General features: G+C 45.9%; 1 protein-coding gene across 4 annotated transcripts in view; it reads right to left on the bottom strand.

Annotated features, from left to right (window-relative positions):
- The window catches only part of TBC1D23 (TBC1 domain family member 23), a 67,058-nt gene that overhangs the window by 37,637 nt on the left and 15,720 nt on the right, over positions 1-13,701 (bottom strand). For 3 of the 4 annotated variants that reach the window (XM_060172193.1, XM_016194133.2, XM_060172194.1), the window contains exons 2-7: positions 10,302-10,413; positions 8,635-8,740; positions 7,602-7,806; positions 2,538-2,661; positions 1,090-1,214; positions 961-1,007 (exon numbers count right to left, since the gene is read on the bottom strand). In XM_060172193.1, coding sequence (XP_060028176.1) covers positions 961-1,007; positions 1,090-1,214; positions 2,538-2,661; positions 7,602-7,806; positions 8,635-8,740; positions 10,302-10,413 — 719 coding nt within the window. The remainder of the gene's footprint in view (positions 1-960; positions 1,008-1,089; positions 1,215-2,537; positions 2,662-7,601; positions 7,807-8,634; positions 8,741-10,301; positions 10,414-13,701) is intronic. The other variant, XM_060172195.1, reaches the window with a different exon arrangement.

Below are 13,701 nucleotides of genomic sequence, written 5' to 3'. Positions count from 1 at the left end.
AGTGACTGACGCTACACGGGAGCTGGGGGAGACAGCCAGAGGGAGAGCCAGGGCTGCACAGTGGGCGCCAAGAAACCAAGCGCCGAAAAGCACAGTGAGGAAGAAGGAGCAGAGAGAGGAAGGCGCTCATCTGGACAGTAAGCAGAGAAAACACAAGGAGACAAAGGAGGAGGAGCAGAGAGAGGAGGGCGCTGCATCTGGACAGTAAGCAGAGAAAACACAAGGAGACAAAGGAGGAGGAGCAGAGAGAGGAGGGCGCTGCATCTGGACAGTAAGCAGAGAAAACACAAGGAGACAAAGGAGGAGGAGCAGAGAGAGGAAGGCGCTCATCTGGACAGTAAGCAGAGAAAACACAAGGAGACAAAGGAGGAGGAGCAGAGAGAGGAGGGCGCTGCATCTGGACAGTAAGCAGAGAAAACACAAGGAGACAAAGGAGGAGGAGCAGAGAGAGGAGGGCGCTGCATCGGGACAGTAAGCAGAGAAAACACGAGGAGACAAAGGAGGAGGAGCAGAGAGAGGAGGGCGCTGCATCGGGACAGTAAGCAGAGACAACACGAGGAGACAAAGGAGGAGGAGCAGAGAGAGGAGGGCGCTGCATCGGGACAGTAAGCAGAGACAACACGAGGAGACAAAGGAGGAGGAGCAGAGAGAGGAGGGCGCTGCATCGGGACAGTAAGCAGAGAAAACACGAGGAGACAAAGGAGGAGGAGCAGAGAGAGGAGGGCGCTGCATCGGGACAGTAAGTAGAGACAACACGAGGAGACAGTCTGTAAAAAGGCCTGAAAGAGGACAGTGGAGTCCAAGGAACTGTCTTTAAATCTTGTCCAGGAGGTGTGGGATAGCTGAATGAGACCACAGGGCTCTCCCAGCCCCCCCCCCCCTTAAATGAACAGATGAGGGCACAATGCTGCTGCAAAGCCAGTGACTTGACATGTCTCATTTGCAGTGAAACATACTTACTGATGACGTCCTCCCTGCTGTCACACTCTTGTGCTAAAATCACTTCTCTGTATGAAGGAAGGAAAGCAAGTGTTAGACATCAGCAGAGCATCAGAGAACAGGGAAAAGTCTGAGCAACTTGCTACTCACTTTGCATTAACAAGGATTATCAGCATTAAGAAGTAAATAAAAAATGGATCTGCTTGCTGAAGATACCCATCCCATATTGCCTGAGTGACTTCAGTGGGGCAGTAGCACGCAAAAAGGCTTCCGAGCTGTAAGAAGGAGATGAGACAAGGACCGTTGGAAACAAGCGGCTCCGCTCAAACGCCGAGGCAACGGTAAACGTCACATGCAGTCAGCTGCACCTGGCAGCTACGCTCACATCAGTGCGAGTGTGTGAGGAACTGGCAGTTCTCACAGCGGCTCACTGGCAGTGTGGCTTGCGTCACACACTTCAAGAAATCTCATTTTCACATGAAAACTGCAGGAAAACTGGAGAATTCTACCACCCACCTCCTGCATCTCCCACAGCAATATCACTTATTTGCCATACTGTGACAACCAGGATAACTGCCCAGCCAGGTATGAGAGTACCAGGCAAGATTATGACAGGCTTGCTTACCTTGCAAGGTAACTGTGAGCATCCAACATGCCATTTATGTTGGGAGTTTAAATGGAAATTATTCCCGGGCGGGAGAGACAGCATCTCCGTTAAGCAAGCAGACTCTCATGCCTGAGGCTCCTAAGTCCCAGGTTCAATCCCCCGCACCACCATAAGCCAGAGCTGAGCAGTGCTCTGGACTTTATCTCTGTCTCTCTCTCTCTCTCTGCATGTCTCTCAAAAATAACTAGAATATTTTTTTAAAGTTTCTATTAAAAGGAAAAAAAAAAAAAAAGAACTAGTTCCCAAAGCCTACTTATTTCTCAGCTGACAGACAGCCACCATCCACAGCGCCCCTTCATGTCTGCAGTGAGCTGCGCTATTTCTGCAGCTCTCAACCTTTGTCCCTCTGGCTTCTTTTACCCAACATTGCTTAAGGAACAGCAGTTTAGGGATTGTGTGGGAAGACACATCAGATCCTCCTCAGTTCACTTCCAAGCCACGACTCGTATGGCCCTTCTGATTCTAAACCAGGCCTTCTAGCTGGTACAGGGCAGACTGTGGTGCCCCGGGCCAGAGAACCGACAGGTGGCAACAGTGACTGAACCCACAGCAGACGAAGCAGCTACAGACTCCAGCACTGTGGCCACAGACTAGCAGACCTTCACCACATGGAATCTGGAAGCCAACTGGTACAGATCATGTCTTCACGGTTATTTACATGTTTTTACATATACTATATATATGCAAATATAGCCAGTGTGTTAAAATCTATATATGAAGCAACAAAAAGTTAAACATCACATTCATCTGAGCAAATTCAAGTAAAACATTAAAAAAAAGAGACTACTTTGAAGACAGCCAGTAATTTGACTTCTTTGGTTTAAGTAGTGGTAGTCTATAAGTTTGCTTTCTCCTCCTTGAAAAGAAAAAGCCTAACTAAGTCTTATAGAAATCTATTTTCCATCAAGTGTTCCTACTTTCACTTTATTACCCAGTTGAGTGCATAGGAGTCTGGAGTGACTTTCTTTGTATCAAGAAAAGAACATAGCTCAGGCTCATGGTATTGGATGAGTAATCGAAAAAGATGGAATGGTCTCCCCTTCAGCGAGCAATCTCTAGAAGATAAGAGAAGCAACGTTTCTTGCATTAATAAATAAAAACAAAACAAAAAAGATCATATTAGTAACCGACCCTCTTGCAATCCCCACCTCTTCTCCCCAACTCCAGAACACCTGAACACACCAGAGTGTTTACATCAAGCACATGGGATATGACCAGACACAGCATTCTTGCTTATACATGTATTTCTTTGTTGCAAAACCTTTAATATATTTGACATGAGAGGAAGTCTGCAGAAATAGTTGGTTCTTAGCCACTATAAGAAATCCTCTTCAGCTGAAGTCAATTCTGTTAGCTGTGACTCCCACAAGGAGGTTCGGGGAGTTCTGATGTCCAGTCCCCTTCTTCCCTGCCAGACAAGGAAGCTCCGAGGAAAGCCTCAGGCTAACTCCTTGATTAAAGATGCCCCATCAGGAATGTCCTCAGCCAAGGGATAAATCTGAGAATGACAGATGGACATTTCAAAATACAAGTTTCCCCCAACATCTAAAAACAGAAGTTCTTCCAGATTCGATCCTCCTTACTTCCACATGAGAGCTGAGCAGTTCAGGAAGGAGGGAGGGAGGGAAAAAGAGAGAAAGGGAGGGAGAAAAGCAAAGCTTGTTTGGTATGATCTGGTAGGTTATTTTGGTCTGTGAATTTCCTTAATTAATATGGAAGAAATGTCAGTGCTCCTAGACGTTAAAACAACCTTCCACGTAGAAGCACTGTCCTTTTGGATGGGTAGTGGACACGCCACCGTGCACAAGGACGGGGGTCCTAAGTCCCCAGCCCCCTCCTGCAGGGGGGGAGCTTCACGAGTCTCGAAGCAGTGGAGTGCGGGTGTTTCTTTCTCTCATTCTACCTCTTCTCCCCCTCAATCGCTCTACTAAAGAGAAGGTGGTTTAAATCAACTCGTCATAGGCAGCCTTCTGCTGAAGAAAAATATGCAGCCATGCATTTGGCAAGAGTCTCTCTGTATAAAACACTCTATGAATGGCGTCTATTAATAGAGTGTCTTTAGAATGACACGCAAAGATTTCTGGTAAAATGGGAAGAGAGAGGTGAATTGAAAGATAATCTAGTTAACCTTAGTAGGGAAGACAGATTCCTGGTAGCAAAGTACAAGTGAATATTTATATGTATTATATAGTAAATATACTACATATAAATAAATATAATAATATATAAAATATATAATTATATATAAGTGCATAGATAAATAATGCATATGCACATATATATGTATTAAAAAGAAGCTGTATTTAAGATACTATAATTATTTTATTTTGAATTTGAATGGAAATAAAATAAAAATATTGCCTAAACAAAAAAGAAAAGAAAGGGGTGGGGGATGCCTCTACAAGTAGTAGATTCATTGTGCAGGCCCCAAGCCTCAGCAATATCCCTGGGGGCCAAAAAAATTCATTAATTGGGGGTCGCAGGTAATAGCACAGTGGGTTAAGCTCAGGTGGCACAAAGCGCAAGGACCGGCATAAGGATCCCCGTTCGAGCCCCGGCTCCCCACCTGCAGGGGAGTCGCTTCATAGGCGGTGAAGCAGGTGTGCAGGTGTCTGTCTGTCTCTCCCCCTCTCTGTCTTCCCCTCCTCTCTCCATTTCTCTCTGTCCTATCCAACAACGACGACATCAATAACAACAATACAACAACAAGGGTAACAAAAGGGAAAATAAATAATTTTTAAAGATTTTAAAAATTAATTAATTAACACTTTAGAAGCCACTGAAGTAGACTGGGTACCAAGTGCTCAGATGAGAACACGTAGACTTAAGTGACAAGGCCAGCTAACTAAGACGTGATGGAACTAAGACTCACAAACAGAAACTGCCTTTCCACACGCATGATCTAATATTGCAGTAAGTGGTATTTTGCTAGAGAAACCATTTCTATAAGAAGTAAAACTGCAGACGAAATTAGGTAAAAAAAAAAATTCATGGTTTTAAAAAGTCAATGAGAGCTGGGGGCATAATGGTTCTGCAAAATGACTCTCATGCTTGAGGTTCTGAGGTCCGAGGTTCAATTCCCAGCCTCACCATCAAACCAGGGCTGAGGAGTGCTCTGGTCAGTCTCTCTCTCTCTCTCATTAAAATAAAATGAATACAATATTTTTTAAAAAGTCAGTGACACAAGTAATATTTTTACTGGTTTTAAATAAAAGTGAGAATAATGAAAAAATCATTTCAGCACCAGGTGGTGGCGCACCTGGTTGAGTGCTCACATCACAGTGCACAAGGACCCGGGTTCAAGCCCCTGGGCCTCACCTGCAGGGCACAGTTTTGTGAGTGGTGAAGCAGGGCTGCAGGTGTCTCTCTGTCTCTCTCCCTCTCTATCTCCCCCTCCCCTCTCTATTTCTGGCTGTCTCTATCCAATAGATAAAGATAATAGAATTTTTTTAAATAAAAATAATTTCTCTTTTTTAAAGTTAGATTTTTTAAATATTTATTTATTCCCCTTGCTTTATTGTTGTTGTTGGATAGGACAGAGAGAAATGGAGAGAGGAGGGGAAGACAGAGAGGGGGAGAGAGAGACAGACACCTGCAGACCTGCTTCACCGCCTGTGAAGCGACTCCCCTGCAGGTGGGGAGCCGGGGTCTCGAACCGGGATCCTTATGCCGGTCCTTGCGCTTTGCGCCACGTGCGCTTAACCCACTGCGCTACCACCCAACCTCCCAGAAAAGATAATTTCTACAAACCCAAGATCTGAGGTTACTGCTAAGATCTGCTATGACCATTTATATACCAAATGTGGATACTGTAGAAGTCAGGGGGAATTTGGCAGAGAAAACCCTGGGTTCATAACAAGTTAATACACAGACACAGGAAATGCTGAGGTAAACTGGAATGCTAATGGCCATGGGCTTTCTACTTGAGGTCATGGTCATACAACTTGTGACTGGAATGAAAATCACTAAACTGGACCTGAATAAGGATCCCGGTTTGAGCCCCCGGCTCCCCATCTGCAGGGGAGTCGCTTCACAGGTGGTGAAGCAGGTCTGCAGGTGTCTGTCTTTCTCTCCCCCTCTCTGTCTTCCCCTCCTCTCTCCATTTCTCTCTGTCCTATCCAACAACGAAGACAGACAACAATAATAACTACAACAATAAAACAGGGGCAACAAAAAGGGAATAAATAAATAAATATTAAAAAAAAAAAGAAAAATCACTAAACTACAAACACCAACAGGTCAACATTAGGACATTCCAATAACTTGCTGCGGGTACCATTGGGGCTTCACTGCTCTATAACTTGACTTTTTCAGGTAGAAAGAGAGGCAGAGGCAGAGGGAAAGTCAGCACAGCAGTGAAGCTTCTTCTGATGATACGAGGGGTCAGGCGCCATGCAGCATGTAACTAGCTTTCAAATATTATTATCTAAAGGGGGAAAAAGGTGCTTCGTGGAGGCTGGCAAGGAGCCAGTATGAAGAGCCACGCTGGCACGCACAGGCGTACACAAAAATGCATTCCATCCCAGGCGAGAAATGTGATCTTGGGAGTGGCTTCAGTTTGGGTTGCTGAAAACAGGCTACATGGCTCAGAGCGGTCATTGTCTAAGCAAGAACACGAAGCACTTCCAGCTAGTTTAGGCTGCTGTCCCGGAGACCAGGTTAAGCGGGGGTGATGTGAGTAATGACCAGGTTCCAGAACAGTGGTTCTCTGCCTTGGCTGTCTACTGAACCTGAGGGCAGCCCCAAATAAGCCCGGGTGTCTAGGCCGCCTCCTCAGAGATTCTGATCTAGCGAGGTATACAGACAGGCACCAGTGGTTTGTTTTAAGAGTTCTCTCAATGACTCCGATGCATACGGAAGATTCACTGTGCAGCCAAACACCTTGACTACGCAAAAAAGATCCTTGGAACCTGAGATCCAGACTACCTAGTCCACAGCCCTGATGATCATAAGGATTCTTTGTGTCTGGTCTCAACTTAAGTTTCATTACCCCAAAAAGAAGTTCCTGGGGCCAGGTGGTGGTGCACCTGGTTAAGTGCACACACACAGTGCATAAGGACCTGGGTTTAAGCCCTTGGCTCCCATCTGCAGGAGGAAGTTTCACAAGTGGTGAAGCAGGGCTGCAGGTGTCTCTCTGTCTCTCTCCCTCTCTACCTCCCCCTCCCCTCTCAACTTCTCTCTGTCTCTATCCAGTAGTAAATAAATAAAACTAAAAAGAAGCTTCTGACCTCCAGGACAAGCTATATTCAGCCCATTACGTATTTGCAAAGTCCCTATTTTTCACCTTTTTGACAGTATAAGTCTAAGGAATGGCTCAGTGTCTGGATTTCTAGTACTGTATTTCCAAACTCTTCCACTGACACTTCACAAAAGATAGCACTCAAGTGAAATTTTCATTTTTCATTTAGACACTATAAAGTGACTTTCATTCTAAAGGCAAAGGTATTAAAATATAGTACCCTGAAAAGTTCAGCGAGTTACACTGTCTGTATAAACCCTATAAGCAGGAAGTCTTTTTTTATTTCTCCCACCAGGGTTGCTGCTGGGGCTCAATGCCTGCATCACTAACCCGCTACTCACCGTGTCCTTTTCTTTTCTTTTCTCTTGTTTTCTTTCTTTTACTTGCTATGACAGAGAGAAATTGGGAGGGGAAGGGAAGATAGACAAGGGTGGAGAAAGAGAGACATCTCTGGCACTGCCTCACTACTCATGAAGCTCTCCCCTGCCAGCAGAGAGTGGGGGCTTGAACCTGGGTCCTTGTGCACATGTGCTCCACTGGGCATGCGGCTGCCTGGCCACAAAGCACAAATCCTTCACCAGAGAATGCTTTTAAAAAGGTTTTATAACCAGAATAATAAAGCAAGTAATAACTGTGGTTCAAGTACCTGGCAAATCGAATCTTTTACTTTACCACCCAAGCCAAACCCATTTTAGTTTAAAGCAAAGCCTAGATGTTCGCTCACTGAAGACACAGGACTGCTGAAAGCTCCCTCACCTGGGGATGTATCTGTTCATGATTGCGTAGAAGCAGTTGTACAAGTCGCTGCGTGGCAGCTGGAGATGCACCAAGGGCTTGAGGAGATGCAGCCAGCCACGCGAGGCGCGGTACTGGACGCTGCGCGACTTACAGTAGAAGGTGATCACAGACTCGACGTCCAGGAGCAGCTCTGCTGCCTTTTCTTCCGGCACTGCGAGTCGCTCTAGAAAGCAAGCGTCAGGACAGAGTTAAGGAGCCGTCAGAGGCCTGCCTCCGGGGGAGAACATCCGCTCACAGAGTTAGGGAGGGTTGTCAGAGGCCTGTCTCCGGGGGAGAACACCCGCTCACAAAGGCGACACTACTGACACCAAGAACGGGGTGAAGTGGAGCCACGCCGACACGCTGTTCACTTCTGACTCAGTACTGAGTGACTGCTTTGTATCTGCTGACTTAACAATACCCGGCTTAGAACCACTTGTTTTAGGTTTTACTTTTTGATTAATTAGAAAGAAGCAAAGAGAGAGTGGCAAAGTATCGCTCTGGCTCCTGTGACGCTAGGAGCTGAATTCAGGACCTTGTGCTCCTGTCCTGCATCACCCCCTGGCCCACAGTAACATCACAAAACACACATAATGGGAATGTCCAAAAGAGAAGGGTAAGAAGGGACAGGCATAGCCCATAACCCTGGAAAAGGAAAGACAGTGTGTCCGCTAGACACTGAACTGTCATCTGTCTTCTGTTTCTGTCCAGGGGAGAGGACGGGGCTCAGTCTCCAGCCCCACATTCCCTTTCTTCTGCTGACCGAAGTAATACTTTTTCATTGAGATTAGAATACAAAAGGCTATTAAGCAATCATTTAATTGAAATACGATGGAAAGAAAAACAAAAAGTCACCAACAAACAAATATAGAAAATAAAGTAAATTAAGCTGAAAATTGTTTCCTGGCCTGCAAACAGTGATGGATGTCATCCATAGATGACAGAATGACAATCTCTGTGAGCAGTGTGAATTTACCCATAAATGACAACCTCTGTGGTAATGTGAACTCACCCAGAAAAGACAGACAATCTTTGTGAATAGTGTCTTGTTCTGGCAAGTCTAAAATGCCATCCCATGAGGCCAAACTATCACCTTTTCCTGCAACACCGAGTGCAATCTGAAAAAAAAAAAGATTGTAAGAAGCAACTAGTTCCACGTGTTATATTCCATGTGTTATATACCATAATAACAAAAAGACCTGTATTTAGGAATAATAACATATACTTCAAAGATTACAAAGGAACGTATCCAGTCCACCAAGTGCCAAGCACTTGGCCATATCACAATGAAGTGATCAAATTATTTTAAGCCTTTTTTTTTAAATAATTTATTTCTTTATTGGGGAATTAATGCTTTACATTCAACAGTAAATACAATAGTTTATACATGCATAACATTCCCCAGATTCCCATTTAACAATACAACCCCCACTATGTCATTCATCATCTTTCATGGACCTGTATTCTCCCCACCCACCCACCCACCCACCCCAGAGTCTTTTACTTTGGTGCAATACGCCAATTCCATTTCAGGTTCGACTTGTGTTTTCTTTTCTAATCTTGTTTTTCAACTTCGGCCTGAGAGTGAGATCATCCCATATTTATCCTTCTGTTTCTGACTTATTTCACTCAACATGATTTTTTCAAGGTCCATCCAAGATCGGCTGAAAACGGTGAAGTCACCATTTTATTTTAAGCCTTCTTAAAATTTTACTACTCTATGTCAATCCAGTGGCTAGGATGGATCACATCAAACACTGAAATAACTTCATATAACATCGAGCCACACTCGATGGCTACCCTCCCCAATCCTATGTTGAAACCTAACCTACAGCGTGATCACGGCTGGAGGAGGGGCCTTTTAGACACTTGGCCATGAGAGTAAAGTCTTCACAAGTGGAATCAGTTCTCCTTTCTTTTTAGATAGAGGCAGAAATAGCGAGAGTTTCCTTTCCAGTGTGAAAATTGTTTCCTTGGCCTGCAGTGATTGATGTCATCCATAATGACAGAATGACAATCTCTGTGAGCAGTGTGAATTTACCCATAAATGACAACCTCTGTGGTAATGTGAACTCACCCAGAAATGACAGACAATCTTTGTGAATAGTGTCTTGTTCTGGCAAGTCTAAAATGCCATCCTATTAATATTAAGCACACCAAACACTAGAGAAACACATCTGATAGCCTCATGCTTAAGACATTTTCTAGGTGTGATAAGTTTATAAAATAATGAAATCTTCTTTAGCTGAAATATTTGAAAGGAAAATCTTTTTTTTTTCCCTCCCGGGTTATTGCTGGGGCTCGGTGCCTGCGCTACAGATCCACCGCTCCTGGAGGGCTTTTCCCCCTTCTGTTGCCCTTGTTTTTTATTGTTGTGGTTATTATTATTATTATTGTCACTGATGTCATTGTTGTTGGACAGGACAGAGAGAAAAGGAGAGAGGAGGGGAAGACAGAGAGGAGGAGAGAAAGACAGACACCTGCAGACCTGCTTCACCATCTGTGAAGTGATTCTCCTACAGGTGGGGAGCCGGGGGCTTGAACTGGGATCCTTATTCCGGTCCTTGCGCTTTGCGCCATCTGTGCTTAATCTGCCACGCTACCACCCGACCCCTGAAAGCAAAATCTTAAGGCTTATTCTAAAGTGGCTACATTTTAGTTGTTTTAGTTTCTAGTTACCTTCCAAACTTTGGCCCTTAGGTCAGCAGGCAATGGTCTCCCTTGAATTATATTTCTTAAAGTTTCAAGGTCACAACCTCCTGCTTCCAGAGCTTCTTCAAGATCGTTCTCCCTAAAAACAAACAAACAAACAAACAAAACAAATATTATTTATCAAGATAGATTTTACTCCTTATTTAAGATCATTTATAAGCATGGCCTGTGTAATGGGTAAGGAAAGAAAGGTTCTCAGCAGCTTATAATGTCAAGGCGCACACAGTACACTGTGTATGTGGGAAATCTTAGATTCCCTAACAGTTGATCTAGTTTTAAAAAATATTTATTCGAGAGAAGGGGGAAGGAGGAGGAGGAAAGAGAAGAGGAGGAGGGAGAAGAACTGGAGCATCACTGTGGCACATGTGAGGTTGGGGATCCCACTCGGGACCTCATGCTTAAAAGTGTGATGCCCTGCCTGCCTGTGCCATCTTCCAGGCCACCAATCAATCTACTCATATCTCTCACTTAGTCCTAAAAGGTTTAGTTATTTGTGTTCTACAATTAAATTGTCTAAACAGAGAAGACAAGACAGGCAGGTGGTACTGAGAAGTAACATAGTAATAGCTATGTTCAGCGTGGCAGTAATGAGTAATACTTCACTCGCACTAATTTTGAGGCAGTCACTGTTCCAAACCAGCATGTCACATGCATTTCTAAGATTCTCACAGCAACCCCGAAAGACAGAGTGTAGCACTGACCCACTTCCACATTTAAAAGCAGGCTGAGAGACTATGTCATACTTGGAGTGAGTAACAAGAGTGTCAGAACACCAGTTGTAACCGTCTAATTCCAGGGCTTAGCCTCATGACATTATGTAGATGATGGCAAGGAGAAACGGTAAACTCATGCCAAGAAGTCAAAGCACCTGCAGTCTGAGGCTAGATAACCACATCTACCGTAGAGCTCGGCTCACAGCCAGTGCGCAAGGCCTGCAGAAGAAGAAAGCATCTGTAGTCTGAGGACAGATAGCCACACAGACAGTGTCAAGTATGAGTCCTGATGTATTCTCGCTGAAGTCACTAAGTGCCACCTTGGTGATTATGTCGTGTAAATTGTTTTAAAAAAGAAAAACTACACACAACAGCATTCCCACTCAACTATAAAACAGCATGTCAGCTTAAAGACAAGGAAAAAATTCCTTGCATCTTGAAGAAAAAGACCTCAGAAAAATGTCCAGTTGTCATTTGTTCAGTTTAGGCTGAAGTTTAAGTAGATAGCAACAAGCAGCACTAAAGCTTCAGGATACGGCTTCTGTTTAACTGGATCTTAACCCGCTGCTCTTGGGTTTTCACAAGAAACAAACAATTTGCTCTGATGAGTCTAACAGGAAAGACTGAATGTCACCTGTAATTCTCAGTACCTCAACAACATTTCAAACACCCCTTCAACAGGTATCCCTCACTCTAGTCTGCTAGGACATGCAATTCCAAAATATGCCAGTATTCAGATGCTTTCTTACAGTACCTCCGCATTATCAATCCTAGGGTTAAAGCGAGGAAGCTCAGCGCCAAAGCAAGAAGGAACAGTGCACAGCTGTGGCACTAAATCTGTTCCAGACACTTTCAAGGAGCGCAGCGCACAGCTGAGGCTCTGAATGTGTTCCAGACGTCGTTCAAGGAGCGCAGCGCACAGCTGAGGCTCTGAATGTGTTCCAGACGTCTTTCAAGGAGTGCAGCGCACAGCTGAGGCTCTGAATGTGTTCCAGACGTCGTTCAAGGAGTGCAGCGCACAGCTGAGGCTCTGAATGTGTTCCAGACGTCGTTCAAGGAGTGCAGCGCACAGCGGAGGCTCTGAATGTGTTCCAGACGTCTTTCAAGGAGTGCAGCGCACAGCTGAGGCTCTGAATGTGTTCCAGACGTCGTTCAAGGAGTGCAGCGCACAGCTGAGGCTCTGAATGTGTTCCAGACGTCGTTCAAGGAGTGCAGCGCACAGCTGAGGCTCTGAATGTGTTCCAGACGTCGTTCAAGGAGTGCAGCGCACAGCTGAGGCTCTGAATGTGTTCCACACGTCGTTCAAGGAGTGCAGCGCACAGCTGAGGCTCTGAATCTGTTCCAGACGTCGTTCAAGGAGTGCAGCGCACAGCTGAGGCTCTGAATGTGTTCCAGACGTCTTTCAAGGAGTGCAGCGCACAGCTGAGGCTCTGAATGTGTTCCAGACGTCTTTCAAGGAGTGCAGCGCACAGCTGAGGCTCTGAATGTGTTCCAGACGTCTTTCAAGGAGTGCAGCGCACAGCTGAGGCTCTGAATGTGTTCCAGACGTCGTTCAAGGAGTGCAGCGCACAGCTGAGGCTCTGAATGTGTTCCAGACGTCGTTCAAGGAGTGCAGCGCACAGCTGAGGCTCTGAATGTGTTCCAGACGTCGTTCAAGGAGTGCAGCGCACAGCTGAGGCTCTGAATGTGTTCCAGACGTCGTTCAAGGAGTGCAGCGCACAGCTGAGGCTCTGAATGTGTTCCAGACGTCGTTCAAGGAGTGCAGCGCACAGCTGAGGCTCTGAATGTGTTCCAGACGTCTTTCAAGGAGTGCAGCGCACAGCTGAGGCTCTGAATGTGTTCCAGACGTCGTTCAAGGAGTGCAGCGCACAGCTGAGGCTCTGAATGTGTTCCAGACGTCTTTCAAGGAGTGCAGCGCACAGCTGAGGCTCTGAATGTGTTCCAGACGTCGTTCAAGGAGTGCAGCGCACAGCTGAGGCTCTGAATGTGTTCCAGACGTCGTTCAAGGAGTGCAGCGCACAGCTGAGGCTCTGAATGTGTTCCAGACGTCGTTCAAGGAGTGCAGCGCACAGCTGAGGCTCTGAATGTGTTCCAGACGTCTTTCAAGGAGTGCAGCGCACAGCTGAGGCTCTGAATCTGTTCCAGACGTCTTTCAAGGAGTGCAGCGCACAGCTGAGGCTCTGAATGTGTTCCAGACGTCGTTCAAGGAGTGCAGCGCACAGCTGAGGCTCTGAATGTGTTCCAGACGTCGTTCAAGGAGTGCAGCGCACAGCTGAGGCTCTGAATGTGTTCCAGACGTCTTTCAAGGAGTGCAGCGCACAGCTGAGGCTCTGAATGTGTTCCAGACGTCTTTCAAGGAGTGCAGCGCACAGCTGAGGCTCTGAATGTGTTCCAGACGTCTTTCAAGGAGTGCAGCGCACAGCTGAGGCCCTGAATCTGTTCCAGACGTCTTTCAAGGAGTGCAGCGCACAGCTGAGGCTCTGAATGTGTTCCAGACGTCGTTCAAGGAGTGCAGCGCACAGCTGAGGCTCTGAATGTGTTCCAGACGTCTTTCAAGGAGTGCAGCGCACAGCTGAGGCCCTGAATCTGTTCCAGACGTCTTTCAAGGAGTGCAGCGCACAGCTGAGGCCCTGAATGTGTTCCAGACGTCGTTC

The sequence above is a fragment of the Erinaceus europaeus genome, chromosome 14 (genome assembly GCF_950295315.1).
Source record: "Erinaceus europaeus chromosome 14, mEriEur2.1, whole genome shotgun sequence".
In the NCBI taxonomy this organism is placed as follows: Eukaryota; Metazoa; Chordata; class Mammalia; order Eulipotyphla; family Erinaceidae; genus Erinaceus; species Erinaceus europaeus.
This window is presented reverse-complemented; position numbering and strand designations above follow the sequence as displayed.